General features: G+C 36.5%; 1 protein-coding gene across 1 annotated transcript in view; it reads left to right on the top strand.

Annotated features, from left to right (window-relative positions):
• The window catches only part of LOC133050543 (A disintegrin and metallopeptidase domain 3-like), a 107,361-nt gene extending 91,941 nt beyond the window's left edge, over positions 1 to 15,420 (top strand). The window contains exons 17-20 of the mRNA XM_061134786.1: positions 1,250 to 1,336; positions 6,506 to 6,629; positions 9,352 to 9,514; positions 15,372 to 15,420. Of these exons, the coding sequence (XP_060990769.1) occupies positions 1,250 to 1,336; positions 6,506 to 6,629; positions 9,352 to 9,514; positions 15,372 to 15,420 (423 nt within the window). The remainder of the gene's footprint in view (positions 1 to 1,249; positions 1,337 to 6,505; positions 6,630 to 9,351; positions 9,515 to 15,371) is intronic.
• The last annotated feature ends 688 nt before the right edge of the window (positions 15,421 to 16,108 follow it).

Here is a 16,108-nt window from a genome sequence, read left to right as displayed (position 1 = left end):
ATAAATTATTTCATCCTCATAACCTATAATTTGGGTATAATTTCTATTTCAAAGTCGAAGTTAGATAAACTGAGGTGTGAGGAGAACATTGCTTTTGTAAAAGACAAGGAATACTGTTATTAAAGTTAGAAGAATGTAAAAAGGACTGGTTGAAGCACTGGTATTGAGCATTGATCAGTGGGCTCTATGATTAAAGTAGTTCTTGCACTGAATATTGGTTCTGTCAGTCAGTGGTGGCATGACCTAAAAAGTGTACATTTAGTTCTCATCAAATATAAAGTGTGGATAAAAATATCTCCCTCTCAGGGTCAATGTGAGCATATATATAAAAATGCATAGAAAGTGCAAAGGCCCGTTACAAATGCTCATCACCATTTGGCTTGTTTTGTTCTTATACCAGCTATAATTTTTAGCTTCATAATTTCTAAGACTTGTAGAAAAGGCATAGAAAAGTTCTATGTTTTCAGGTATTTCAAGAATGTTGTTTACTTTTTTTTTTTTTTAATTTTTTTATTAGTTGGAGGCTGATTACTTCACAACATTTCAGTGGGTTTTGTCATACATTGATATGAATCAGCCATGGATTTACACGTCTTCCCCATCCCAATCCCCGCTCCCACCTCCCTCTCCACCCGATTCCTCTCGAAACATCCCACCCTCGCCTTCTCCCAGAGAGTTCAAAAGTCTGTTCTGTATTTCTGTATCTCTTTTTCTGTTTTACATATAGGGTTATCGTTACCATCTTTCTAAATTCCATATATATGTGTTAGTATGCTGTAATGTTCTTTATCTTTCTGGCTTACTTCACTCTGTATAAGGGGCTCCAGCTTCAGCCATCTCATTAAGAATGTTGTTTACTTTTATTGAAGAGACAAACTAGAGAAAATTTCTATGGCACTTGAAAAGCACTGAATGGATATTTTTTGTATTTTATTTTTAAAATCCCTTTCCACATTAAAATAAAAACCTCCTATAACATACCAAATTACAATACTTTAATAATTTTCATTGACTATTAGTAAACTCACAAATCTGCTCCTTCAAGGGAAGCAATATCTTATTGTAAAAACTTGATATTTGATAAAGTAGTAATGTACCATTTTGACTTCCAGCTTTTTATTAGAATGAGTAGATGTTATGAAATTCAAGTTCATCCTAAGTATATATCATATTGTGTATCTAATTTCTTATACTAAGTACAGTTAATGAATTCCTGACTTTAAAGTTGTTGGTTGTTTCATCATTTTAGTTTTGTGACAGTGGAACTTGCCAAGACCTCTCTCAATACAGTCAGTATACAATTTGTAACCCAAGGGTCAAATGCAACGGACATGGGGTATGTAATTGTTACTATATTTTATATATAGTTTTAAAATACATATCATAACATTTTCCAGGATAATAATAAGCTTCAGAATTATGGATGTGGAAATTTCTTTGGAAAATTTCAGTTAAATGTAGAAACCAAATTTCATTATTTATACCTGTGTGAACGTTCTATGTATTCTATCAGATCATTGCACACATCATGAGCTTAAACTTTGTACAAAAAGGCAATATTAAACATAAGCTATTATAATGTTATGTAGAGACTGAATAATTTTGGAAATAGATACATGTAGTGTTACATGTATATCAATTCAGTTCAGATAAGTCACTCAGTCGTGTCCAACTCTTTGTGACCCCAAGGACTGCAGCACGCCAGGCCTCCCTGTCCATTACCAACTCCCAGAGTTTTCTCAAACTCTTGTCCATTGAGTCAGTGATGCCAACCAGCCATCTCACCCTCTGTTGTCCCCTTCACCTCCTGCAGTCAATCTTTCCTAGCATCTGGGTCTTTTCCAGTGAATCATTTCTTCTCAGCAAGTGGCCAAAATCTTGGAGTTTCAGCTCCAGCATCAGTTCTCCAAATGAACATTCAGTACTGATTTCCTTTAGGATGAAATGGTTGGATCTCCTTGCAGTCCAAGGGACTTGCAAGAGTCTTCTCCAACACCACAGTTCAAAATCATCAATTCTTTGGCATTCACGTTTCTTTGTAGTCCAACTCTCATATCCATACATGACTACTGAAAAAACCATAGCTTTGACTAGATGCACCTTTTTTGGCCAAGTAATGTCTCTGCTTTTAAATATGCTGTCTAGGTTGATCATAACTTTCATCCCAAAGAGTAAGCATCTTTAAATTTCATGGCTGCAGTCACCATCTGCAGTGATTTTGGAGACCCAAAAAAATAAAATCTGTCACTGTTTCCACCATTTCCCCATCTATTTGCCATGAAGTGATGGAACTGGAGGCCATGATCTTAGTTTTCTGAATGTTGAGCTATAAGCCAACTTTTTCACTCTCCTTTTTCACTTTCATCAAGAGGCTCTTTAATTCTTTTTCGCTTTCTGCCATAAGGGTGATGTCATCTGCATATCTGAGGTTATTGGTATTTCTCTTGGCAATATTGACTTCAGCTTGCATTTCATCCAGTCCAGCATTTCTCATGAGGTACTTGCATAAATGAGCAGGGTGAGAATATACAACCTTGACATACTCCTTTCCCAACTTGGAACCTGTGTGTTCTATGTCCATTTCTAACTGTTGCTGTCTTGACCTGCATACAGATTTCTCAGGAGGCAGGTCAGCTGTTCTGGTATTCCCATCTCTTTCAGAATTTTCTACAGTTTATTGTGATGCACAGTCAAAGGCTTTGGCATAGTCAGTAAGGCAGAAGTATATGATTTTCTGGACCTCTCTTGCTTTTTCAGTGATCCAACGGGTGTTGGTAATTTGAACTCTGATTCCTCTGCATTTCTAAATCGAGCTTGAACTTTTGGAAGTTCACAGTTCATGTACTGTTGAAACCTAGCTTGGATAATTTTGAGCATTACTTTTTGTTAGTGTGTGAGATGAGTGTAATTGTGCAGGAGTTGGAACATTCTTTGGCATTGCCTTTCTTTGCAACTGAAATGAAAATTGACCTTTTCCAGTCCTGTGGCCACTGCTGAGTTTTGCAAATTTGCTGGCATATTGAGTGTAGCACTTTCACAGCATCATCTTTTAGGATTTGAAATAGCTCAACTGGAATTCCATCACCTCCACTAGCTTTGTTCATAGTGATGCTTCCTAAGGCCCACTTGACTTCACATTCCAGGATGTCTGGCTCTAGGTGAGTGGGCACACCATCATGATTTTCTGGGTCATGAAGGTATTTTTTGTACAGTTCTTCTGTGTATTCTTGCTACCTCTTCTTAATGTCTTCTGCTTCTGTTAGGTCCATACCATTTCTGTCCTTTATTGTGCCCATCTTTGCGTGAGAAGTTCCTTTGGTATCTCTAATTTTCTTGAAGAGATCTCTAGTCTTTCCCATTCTATTGTTTTCCTCTGTTTCTTTGCACTGATCACTGAGGAAGGCTTTCTTATTTCTCCTTGATATTCTTTGGAACTCTGCATTCAAATGAGAATATCTTTCCCTTTCTCCTTTGCCTTTAGCTTCTCTTCTTTTCTCAGCTATTTGTAAGGTCTCCTCAGAAAGCCATTTTGCCCTTTTTCATTTCTTTTTCTTGGGGATGATTTTGATCACTGTCTGCTTTACAATATCATGAGCCTTCCTCCGTAGTTCATCAGGCACTCTATCTATCAGATCTAATCCCTTGAATCTATTTGTCTCTTCCCCAGTATAAAAATAAGGGATTGGATTTATGTCATGCCTGAATGGTCTAGTGGTTTTCTCCACTTTCTTCAATTTCAGTCTGAATTTAGCAATAAGGAGCTCATGATCTGAGCCACAGTCAGCTCCTGGTCTTGTTTTTGCTGACTGTATAGAGCTTCTCCATCTTTGGCTGCAAAGAATATAATCAATATGATTTTGATGTTGACCATCTGGTGATGTCCATGTGTTGCATGTTCTCTTGTGCTGTTTCAAGAGAGTGTTTGCTATGAACAGTGCGTTCTCTTGGCAGAACTCTACTAGCCTTTGCCCTGCTTCATTCTGTTTCATTCTAAGGCCAAATTTTCCCATTACTCCATGTATTTCTTAACTTCTTACTTTTGCATTCCAGTCCCCTATAATGAAAAGGACATCTTTTTTCAGTGTTAGTTCTGGAAGATCTTGTAGGTCTTCATAGAAATGTTCGACTTCAGCTTCTTCAGTGTTACTGGTTGGGGCACAGACTTGAATTACTGTGGTACTGAATGGTTTGCCTTGGAAACGAACAGAGATCATTCTGTCATTTTTGAGACTGCATCCAAGTACTGCATTTCAGACTCTTCTGTTGACTATGATGGCTACTTCACTTCTTCAAAGGGATTCTTGCGCACAGTAGTAGATATAGTGGTCATCTGAGTTAAATTCACACATTCCAGTCCATTTTAGTTTGCTGATTCCTAAAATGTTGACGTTCACTCTTGTCATCTCCTGTTTGACCACTTCCAATTTGCCTTGATTCATGGACCTTATATTCCAAGTTCCTATGCAGTATTAATCTTTATAGCATCGGACTTTACTTCCATCACCAGTCACATCCATAACTGAGTGTTGCTTTTGCTTTAGCTCCATCTCTTCATTCTTTCTGGTGTTAGTTAGTATATACATGTATATATTTATACATAAATATAAATACTGCTTCTAATTGAGTGCATGACTCTGATGTTGGGATAGATTGAAGGCAGAGGGAGAAGGGGATGACCGAGGATGAGATGGTTGGATGGCATCACCAACTCAATGGACATGAGTTTGAACAGGCTCCAGGTATTGCTGAAGGACAGAGAAGCCTGGTGTGTTGCAGTCCTTGGGGTTGGACACGACTGAGTGACTGAAGTGAACTGAATTGAACTGATAACTGATATATACTAAACACTCACAAACTTTATTTATATTATGCATTACTCATAATCTAATATATTTTTGACAGCAGAGTTCCTTGTCAATTGAAATCTGTCTCAAATCAGTGACTTCAATTTATTTTTCTCTATGGTTCTTTCTGTATTTGAAGTTATTCACTAATGGATTTTGGATAATGTTGAATTTTTATTTAACTATTGTAAATAGTGGTACAGTGGACACTGTTCTACATACACCTTGCAGAGTTATTTGATTTCATAAATTGATTACCTTGAAAACCGATAAACCAAATATATGCATAATTTGAATTTTAATAAATATTGCATGTCTTCAGGAAATATTATATCAGTTTTTCTTCACCTATCAGGAGTGAAAACATTTCTTCAAATTCAGGCCAGATGAGCTTCCTAGTTTACTAATATCTTCTCACATGCTAAATTTATTGCTAATTTGCATTTGTTTAATTAATAATAGAGTTTCAGTGTATCTGGTCACATTTTCCATTTGCACTTTTATTTGTCTATTCGTTGTGAAATCATCACCTGAACTATAGAAATTCTGTGCCCTATTTAAGATTTTCTAAGCATGCATTTAGCTTTAAAATGGTAGTTAGTATCTCCCATTATCTTGATGCTTCATACTTTTTATAGTAATCCTGGGAAAATTGACCTGTGTGTCTTGTATCAAAATTTACCTCCTATTTACATATCTTATTATTTGCAATTTATTTTATGTTCCGTTCCCTTATTATTTAATTTCAATTTAATTTTGCCTGAAATTATCCCTAGATTCCCTTTTCTGCTTCTGACCCATCTTTTGATTCATCCATAAGGTCATATTTATAAATATATTCTAGCCTTCCTGTGCTTAGTCACTCAGTCGTGTCTGACTCTTTGTGACCGTAGCCTGCCAGGCTCCTCTGTCCTTGGGGATTATCCAGGCAAGAATACTGGAGTGAGCTGCCATGCCCTCCTCCAGGGGATCTTCCCAATCCAGGGATTGAACCTGGGCTTGCTGCATTGCAGGCCTAATTCTTTAACGTCTGAGCTACCAGGGATGCCCAAGAATACTGGAGTGGGTAGCCTATCCCTTCTCCAGGGGATCCTCCCAACCCAAAAGTTGAACTGGGATCTCCTGCATTGCAGGTGGATTCTTTACCAGCTGAGCTACCAGGGAAGCCCCCTAGCCTTCCTATTTTCTAGCAAAATCAATCTTTCCAACTGCACCTGAATAAGTAAGCTTCACCGTTTAATTTTCTCCCCGTGTTTTGTAAAAGTTGACTCTTAACAACAGTTTTATAAAATATCTGGCACAATAATAAATTTCAACTCCTGCTATAATTTTTAGCTTCATAATTTCTATGCCTTTTTAGAAAAGACAGGTATATCAAGAATGTTGTCTACTTTTATTGAAGAGATAAATTAGAGAAACCCTCTGTAGCATTTAAAAAGCATTGAATGGACATTTCTTGCACTGCATTTTATTTTTGTAATTATTTTCCACATTAAAGTAAAAACAGCCTGTAACATACCAAATTGCATTACTTTAATCATTTGCTTTGGCTCACAATAAATACTAATAAATTAATAAACACTAAAAATAAATACACAAAAAATGCTAAATTTTTATATGACATAAAAAATGGTCTTCTTCTTTATTTGGTTTCATTCCAGGTTTGCAATTCTCGCTTAAATTGTCACTGTGATGCTGGATATGTGCCCCCAGACTGTGTGCCAACATCCTCATCACCAGGAGGAAGCATGGATGATGGATTTTGGAATATAGGATCTAGGAAAGGTTAGTAACTAAATCACTGCTCCAACAGAGCCTTCTGTATCCTTACAGCCCCACTGTCTATGTGGCTGTTAATCACTGGACATGTGGAGAATGCAATTAAGGAACTAACATTTTCATTTTATTTTACCTAATGACATGTAAGCAGTCACTTTGTAGTGCTATTATGTATAGCACAGCTATCGATTATGTTGTCAATCAAAATTTTGTATGTGCTTTTAATTCAAATCTAGCCATGAACATTTTAATGTTTCATGTTAATTTTAACCATGGTTTCCCAGATTTTTTTTATTTATACAGCAGTTTTCTAGATTTGTTGCTGTTCAGTCACTAAGTTACATTTGACTCTTAGGCGATTCCATCAACTGCATCACTGCCAGGCTTCCCTGTCCTTCACTAGCTCCTAGAGTTTGCTCACATTCATGTCCACTGAGTCAGTAATGGCATCCAACCATCTCATCTTTTGTCGCCCCCTTCTCCTCCCAGCATCAGGGTCTTTTCCAATGAGCAGGCTCTTCACATCAGGTGGCCAAATTATTGCAACTTCAGCATCAGTTCTTCCAGTGAATATTCAGGGTTGATTTCCTTTAGGATTGACTGGTTTGCTCTCCTTGCTGTCCAAGGGACTCTCAAGAGTCTCCTCCAGCACCACAACTCGAAAGCATCAATTCTTCAGCACTCAGCCATCTTTATGGTCCAACTCTCATATCCGTACATGACTACTGGAAAAACAGTTGTCTTGACTAGATGTACCTTTGTCCGCAAATTGATGTCTCTGCTTTTTAATACCCTGTCTAGGTGTGTCATAACTCTCCTTTCAAGGATCAAGTAACTTTTAATTTCATGACTGCTGTCACCATCCCCAGTGATTTTGGAGCCCAAAGAAAGAAAATCTGTCACTGTTAGCATTTCTTCCCCTTCTATTTGGCATGAAGTGATAGGACCAGATGCCATGATCTTTGTTATCTGAATGTTGAGCTTTAAGCCAACTTTTTCACTCTCCTCTTTCACTCTCATCAAGAGGTTCTTTAATTCCTCTTCACTTTCTGCTGTTGGAGTGGTATCATCTGCATAGGTGAGGTTGTTGATATTTCTCCCAGTGAGAGAGATTCTTAATTCCAACTTGTGATACATCCATCCCAGCATTTTGCATGATGAACTCTGCATATACATTAGAAGCTTGTTTTGTTTTTGTTTTTGTTTTTTGCTTCTTTTGTTTTGTTTTTGTTTTTTGCTTCTTTTAATATTGCAAGGCTAGTATTTAAAATGTCATGCTGTACAAGGGAAAATAAAATTTGGATTCACATACAAAAGTTATTGAAAACCAGATGTTTTTAAATTTATTTTTTAATTGGAGTATAATTGCTTTCCAATGCTGTGTTAGTTTCTGCTGCACAATATGAGTCAGCTAGAAGTATACATATATCCCTTCCCTCTCATCTCCACCCCTCTAGGTCATCACAGAGGCCTGAGCTGAGCTCTCTGTGATATACAGCAGCTAGGTAAATTACTTTGAATCAACATATAATTGGATCATACCTGTGTTTCAGTGGCACAGATTCTTTTGTCGTTTTGAGAGGGCATTCAATTTGTTTACACTTAATATCATGAGGTGGTGCAGTGGTAAAGAATCCACCTGCCAATGAAGGAGATGCAAGAGAGGTGGGTTCAATCTGTGAGAGGGGAAGATCCAATGAGAAGTGAATGGCAACCCACTCCAGTATTCTTCTCCGAAAAATTTAATGGACAAAAGAACCTGGCAGCCTACAGTCCATGGGGTCACAAAGATTTAGACAATTGAGTGACTGAGCATGCCCACGAATACACACAATATCATCATATGGTTTGGTGGTAATTCTGATTGCTTGATTTATATTTTTTTTATTTTAATTTTCTGGTTTATTCCTTTTGCTTATTTGGATCAGTTGGCAATAGATTTACTTTTCTAGTTTTACACAATATCTATAATACTAAGAGGAATATCAACTTTATTAATTAATGCAATCAAAATTAAAACAATATCATTTTATACATTTGTTATGTAAATGTAACCTCATCTACTATTACTGTTTCTTTTTAATTAGCCTCAGTTATATCTTTAATTTTCACTAAATAATTTTAAAAACATTTCTTTTTTGATCTTAAATACTAGTCTTTATTTTTACACAAAGCAGTGCAAAATGAGGCAGTTCCCCAAAGGGTGACTTGGAACTAGAAAATCCACACAGAGAGTGAGAGTGTTAGTGTTAGTTGCTAAGTCATGTTTGACTTTTGCAACCCTATGGAGCCTCCCAGACTCCTGTGTCCATGGAATTTCCCAGGCAAGAATACTGGAGTGGGTAGCCATTCCTTTTTCCAGGGGAGGCCTTTTTTTTTTTTTTTTGGCTCTATTTTTTAAATAGAGGAATCTGTTAGATGGTAATATAAACCTAATATATTCTAGGTAGCCGTGCAGTATGATAGGAATAGGATAGTATGATAGAATGAAATATGTTAGAATGTATCACATAAATATTAAATATGCATATGAAGATTAAATTGTATATATTTAAAAGAAATATATAATGCACTTTGGGGTACAGTCACAGAAGTTTGGAAAGCACTTTTAAGTTTAAATTTATTTATTCTATGATTATATTATTTGAATTCCAAATTTTTATAATTCAAATTACTAAAATGATTTATATCACTTTTCAAAAGTTAAAAGATATTGTTATGTCTTCAGCTAAAATTACAGACTTGATAAAACGACGTGGTGTCTCTCAAAAAAACAACCTTATGATCAGTGTCTACGTTTTCTTGCCTTTCTTCATTTTAACTGCTATCATTGCTCTTAAATGGAATAAAATGAAGATATTCTGGAACAAAGAGGGAACAATAAGTGGGGAGTAAGTAAATACATTGTTTTTTATATTTAATATTTGAAAGGCTTTATGAGAAAATTCAAACGTTATTCAGAAGGTTATAAATATGGACTTGTATGGGTTGGCTTAATGTTTGTGTTTTTGTTATGCCTGTGTGTGTGTGTGTGTGTGTGTGTGTGTGTGTGTGTGTGTGTGTTCTTAGTCTCCCAGTAGTGTCCCACTGTTTGTGAACTCATGGACTGTAGCCCGCCAAGCTCCTGTTTCCATGGGGATTCTCCTGGGAGGAATACTGGAGTGATTTGCCATGCCCTCCTACAGGGTATCTTCCCAACCCAGGGAACTGAACAGGGGTCTCCAGCACCAAGAGCTTCCCTTGTGGCTCAGCTGGTAAAGAATCTGCCTGCAATGTGGGAGACCTGGGTTTGATCCCTGGGTTGGGAAGATCCCCTGGAGAAGGGAAAGGCTACCCACTCCAGTACTCTGGCCTGGAAAAATTCCATGAACTGTATAGGCCATGGGGTCACAAAGAGTAGGACCTGACTGAGCGACTTTCACTTTCACTCCTGCACTGCAGGCAGATTCTTTACCATTTGAGCCACCAAATGATGGCTTATAAGTCACTTATAATGCTTATAAATCTACCAAATGTGTAGAAATATACCAGATCTTTTTTTCAAACTTTAGGCATATGGGTATCCTTCATGTCCATACAGGCCCAGGAACAACTGCATTTACTCAGAAAGTCCTCAGTATCTTTCTAGTAGAAAGCCATGTTGGCTATAAATGATTTAGATGGTTCCATCTATTTCCTAGGGAACCCCATTTTCCTTGTCTTGACATTTGGTGGTGCCAAGAAGCTATATTATGCTGGAACATCAAAGAGTTCCAGAAAAAAATCTATTTCTTCTTTATTGACTATGCCAAAACCTTTGACTGTATGGATCACAATAAGGTGTGGAAAATTCTTAAAGTGATGGGAATGCCAGACCACCTGACCTGCATCTTGAGAAATCTGTATGCAGGTCAGGAAGCAACAGTTAGAACAGAATATGGAACAACAGACTGGTTCCAAATAGGAAAAAGAGTATGTCAAGGTTGTATATTGTCACCCTGCTTATTTAACTTATGCAGAGTACATCATGAGAAATGCTGGGCTGGATGAAGCACAAGCTGGAATCAAGATTGCCAGGAGAAATATCAATAACCTCATTGATGCAGATGACACCACCATTATGGTAGGAAGTGAAGAAGAACTAAAGACCTTCTTGATGAAAGTGAAAGAGGAGAGTGAAAAAGTAGGCTTAAATCTCAACATTCAGAAAACTAAGATCAGGGCATCTGGTCCCATCACATCATAGCAAATAGATGGGGGAACAGTGGAAACACTGGCTAACTTAATTTTTCTGGGCTCCAGAATCACTGCAGATACTGATTGCAGCCATGAAATTAAAAGACTCTTGCTCCTTTGAAGGAAAGTTATGACCAACATAAACAGCATATTAAAAAGAAGAGACATTGCTTTGTCAACAAAGGTCCATCTAGTCAAGGCTATGGTTTTTCCAGTAGTCATATATGAATGTGAGAGTTGGACTATAAAGAAATCTGAGAGCCAAAGAATTGATGCTTTAGAACTGTGGTGTTGGAGAGGACTCTTGAGAGTCCCTTGGACTGCAAGGAGATCCAACCAGTCCATCCTAAAGGAGATCGGTCCTGGGTGTTCATTTGAAAGACTGATGTTGAAGCTGAAGCTCCAATACACTGGCCGCCTAATGCAAAGAGCTGATGTATTTGAAAAGACCCTGATGCTGAGAAAGATTGGAGATGGGAGGAGAAGGGGACGACAGAGAATGAGATGGTTGGATGGCATCACCGACTCAACGGACACGAGTTTGGGTAAATCCCGGGAATTGGTGATGGACAGGGAGGCCTGGTGTGCTGTGCTTCATGAGGTCGCACAGAGTCGGACATGACTGAGCGACTGAACTGAACTGAACTGAATGATGAATAGAGATGGGTCTGCATAGCATATATGGGGCCAGTGAAGATGAATTGGAATTGGTAATGGACAGGGAAACCTGGCATGCTGCAGTCCATGGGGTCGCAGGGATTCAGAAATGACTGAGAGGCTGAACTAAACTGAATGACGATGAATAGAGATGGGGCACCTAAGAATATGGGGAAGGTGAGAAAATATAAGATCGCAAAGCGTGAGGGAAAGCACATATGAAGGACATGGCCTATGTTACACCAAATTAATATTGCTCATGTTAAGGTACTTGCTCAGTTTTTCTGTTTCTCAGAACAGAATTTAATTCTTTTTTGAAAATGAGGTATAATTACCATATATGATATTAGCTTCATGTGCATAATACTTTGTATATAATGTAAAATGATCATAGTAAGTCTAGTTAACATTTGTTACACAGCTGTAAATTTTGGTTTTCCTCCTGATGAGGTCTTTTAAGGTCTGCTCTTTTAGAAAGTTTCATATATGCAGTTATTTATTATTGACTATAGTCAGCATGCTGTCAATTATATCCCCATGACATTTATTTTTTAATTAGAAGTTGTACCTTTTGAACTTATTTACCCATTTTGCTCATCCCCACTCCAACCCATTACATACGGCAACCACCAATCTATTCTCTGTATCTGTGAGGTTTTTGTTTGTTTTGATTTTTTCAGATCTACATATAAATGGGATCGTACATTGTCTTTCTCTGTCTGATCTTATTTCACATTCATACAGCTTTTTCTTTACTGTAGCACAAATATAGTTCACAATTAGCTTAGTAAATATTTAGGAAGTTGAGAATGCAGAAGTAAGTGTAAAGAAGGGGTCTCGTTTCTTCATTGTAAAGTAAATCATTTTTGTTTCTCATGTGTTTATCAGAGATAAAATGTTATAAAATTTCTATCAGCACTTCTGCTTACCAAGTAAGTTAATCTTAGTTTTGAACATGTTAGCAGCAACCAGTAAATTCAGGGCAGTATTCTGCATGATTCATATGGACATTTATATAATCATTCTATTGTTATAAATTGATTAATTTGAATGATAATTGGCATAAGTCTTCCTGGGCTCTTATTTAAGACACCTATGAAAAATCTGAATAGTCGCAAAGCTGAACCTAACTTCTGGAGGAAATGGTATACTTAGATATCACTGACCATAAATAACAAGATCTGCCTAAGTTTTAAGAGCATCAGTCAATTGTTTCAGGGCTACAAGGGCAGGCAATGATGTAGGGCTGAAACACAAACGGGTAGTAAGGAACGGGATGCCTGTGAACCTGGTCATTCTCTCCGTCACCCAAAGGCTTTGATGACTGACATCATCTCTTCTTGTCTATGTCCATTCTCTCCAAAATAACTGCTCTGCTTCAAATGGCCCAGAGTACCGCTCTCAACCATCCTAGTTTCATTTTCAAGTAAAAATCCTAGTAATCTGTCAAAACCATTACCTGTTAGTTAAGAGACATCACGAGACAGAGAGAAATAGCTGTGCCAGTGTATCTAATTTAAACAAGTGTCCTGTCAGGATTTATAATCCAAAGTTAGATGTTCAAACCTGATTTTTACTATCTGTAGCCAAAGAATTGTAGCCATTACAAGGAAACTTTACACCATAATATTACTCTTCAACAAGAACTGAGTGTGTATAGGAGCCAAAGGAAAAATGGAGGCTGTGTGAATACTACAAAGTGTAAACAGACATAACTGAAAGAGAGGCCTCAGTAAGGAGCTCATTAACAGAAGTGAGATAACTATTCACATAGTTATTTGATAGAAATAATATAATTGAAGTCATGATAACTTAAGAATTCATGGGTAAATTGTCTTTAACTTTGGAGAAGCATTATCATAGATATTTTAATATTTCAATCCATCTTCCATGTAGATAACATAGAGAAATGTAATAGAAGGACTTAAGTTTGAAATTTTTAAACTGCTTAACATATTTAGTTTTCAACGTCTGATTTTATGTTGTAGCATAGCAGATTAACAATGTTGTAACAGTTTCAGCTAGACAGCAAAGGGACTCGGCCATACATATGCATGTGTCTATTCTCCCACAAACTCCCCTCCCATCCAGGCTGCCACATTACATTGAGCAGAGCTCAATGTACTATACAGTAGGGCCTACATGGTTATTCATTTTAAATATAGCAGTGTGTACATATCCATCCCAAACTCCCTATCTGGGCTTTCCCCTTATCCTTCCCCCCTGGAAGCCATAAGTTCACTCTCTAAGTCTGTAAGTTTGTTTCTGTTTGTAAATGAGTTCATTTAGACACTGAACTTAAAGAATGTCATACAATATTTTTCCTTCTCTGTCTGACTTACTTCACATAAGATGACAATCTCTAGGTCCATCCAACATGCTGCAAATTGTTTAATTTCTTTCTTTTTGATGGCTGAGTAAAATATTCCATTGTATGTATGTTCCACATTTCCTTTATCTGTTCTTCTGTTGATGGATGTTTAGGTTGTATCCATATCTTTGCTGTTGTAAATAGTGCTACAAAGAAAAATATCTGCTAATCAATCAGTGTGATGTACCACATTAACAAAGTGAAGAATAAAAGCCATATGATCACCTCAGTATATGCCACAAAAGCTTTTGACAGACTCAACACCATTTATGATAAAACTCTCCAGAAAGTGGGGCTAGAGGGAACATATCTCAAAATAATAAATGCCATATATGACAAACCTACAGCTAACATCATTTGCAATGGTTAAAAGCTGAAAGCCTTTCCTCTGAGATCAGGAAGAAGACAAGGATGTCCACTGTCACCACTTTTATTCAATAGTTTCGGAAGTTCTAGCTATGGCAATCAGAGAAGAAAAAGAAATAAAGGGAATCTTAATTGGAAAGCAAGAAGTTAAACTGTCGCTGTTTGCAGATGACCTGATGCTCTACATAGAAGATCCTAAAGATGCTATGACAAAACTACTAGAGCTCATCAATGAATTTGTTAAAGTTCCAAGTTACGAAATTAATACACAGAAATCTCTTGCATTTATATACACTAACAGTGAAAGATCAGAAAGAAAATTTCAAGAGATAATTTCATTGACTATCACATCACTAAAGTAAAATACCTAAGAATAAACCTATCTAAGGAGACAGATGACCTATACTCCTTAAACTATAAGATGCTGATGAAAGAAATTGAAGAAAACAGAGACAGATGCAAAGACATACCATGTTTATCAATTGGAAAAGTCAATATGTCAAAATGAATATACTACCTAAGGCAATCTATAGATTCTGTGCAATCTCAATCAAATTTTCTGTGGAATTTTTCAGAGCTAAAACAAGAAAACTTTAAAATTTGTATAGAGACACAAAAGACCCCAACTAGCCAAAGCAGTCTTGAGAAAGAAAAATGGAGCTGGAGAAATCAGCCTCCCTGACTTCAGATTATACTACAAAGCTATAGTCACCAAAACAGTATGGTACTGGCATGGAAATACAGATCAGTGGAACAGGATAGAAAGCCTTGAAATAAACCCATGCACCTATGGTCAAGTAATCAAAAACAAAAGAAGCAAAAATATACAATGTCTGTATACATTATACAGTCTCTTCAACAAATGGTGCTAGGAAAATTGGAAAGTTTCATGTAAAAAAAAAATTTTAGATAATTCTTTAAATCATTCACAAAAATAAGTTTAACATATTTAAAAGTTAGGCTACCATTGGTAAATATACACCGGTAGGATATATGATCCCTAAATGGGATATAGGAAGAAAAGTGGATATTGGTACATATTAACTGAGTAATTAGTAAAAGTCTATCTGTTTTTGTTTTCTTGAGTTTAAGGTTACACTGTTTCCTAACTTTAAAACAATTCTATTTCTTTCATACAGATCTCCATCAGAAATCAGCAGTAGTAACAGCAGTCAGTCTTACAGGTAAAGGTGAAGTAAAATAGTCAAATTATTGGCAAAATGATATAATTCATTAAATATTTTAAAACACATTTTAACAGTACTTCAGTATAGGAAATATGTTATTTCCATTTATTGCTTCCAATTATTTTATCATTTTGATATCCACTCGTTACTACCATATACTAAAAGAAAGACTAAAACAAAGCATTTAGTGTTGATATTACTTTATACTTCTATGTAAAAATTTCATGTTAACTCATATTATCCAGATTCATTAGCCACAAGTTTTGTAAAAAGAAATGACTTTAAAGAGATTTTAAGTGCATTCTTAAAATATTTATGAGCAATCATGTATTTGTTTGGTGTATTTAAGACACCAATCTGTGTTAACAAATTGTTTAAATGAGAGTATTATACACATTGTCTCCCAACACTTGTATTTCTGCCTCATTAACTACCGGGGTATTGGTCATCTTTGTTTAGAAATAAGAAAACAGATATAAAAAAATGTAAGTAATTCCCCACGTGTATAGAATGGTAGTAAGTTTTTGAGTTTGAGATAATCAGATGCCAGGGTTGAAACTCTTAAAAGTAAAATTGTTAGTCTCTCAATCATGTCTGATTCTTTGTGACCCCATGGACTGTAGCCCTCCAGGCTCCTCTTCCCATGGGGATTCTCCTGGCAGGAATACTGGAGTGATTGCCATGCCCTC

This window comes from Dama dama, chromosome 32 (assembly GCF_033118175.1).
Source record: "Dama dama isolate Ldn47 chromosome 32, ASM3311817v1, whole genome shotgun sequence".
Lineage (NCBI taxonomy): Eukaryota > Metazoa > Chordata > Mammalia > Artiodactyla > Cervidae > Dama > Dama dama.
The sequence above is the reverse complement of the archived record's forward strand: the minus strand, read 5'-3'. Positions and strand labels throughout refer to the sequence as shown.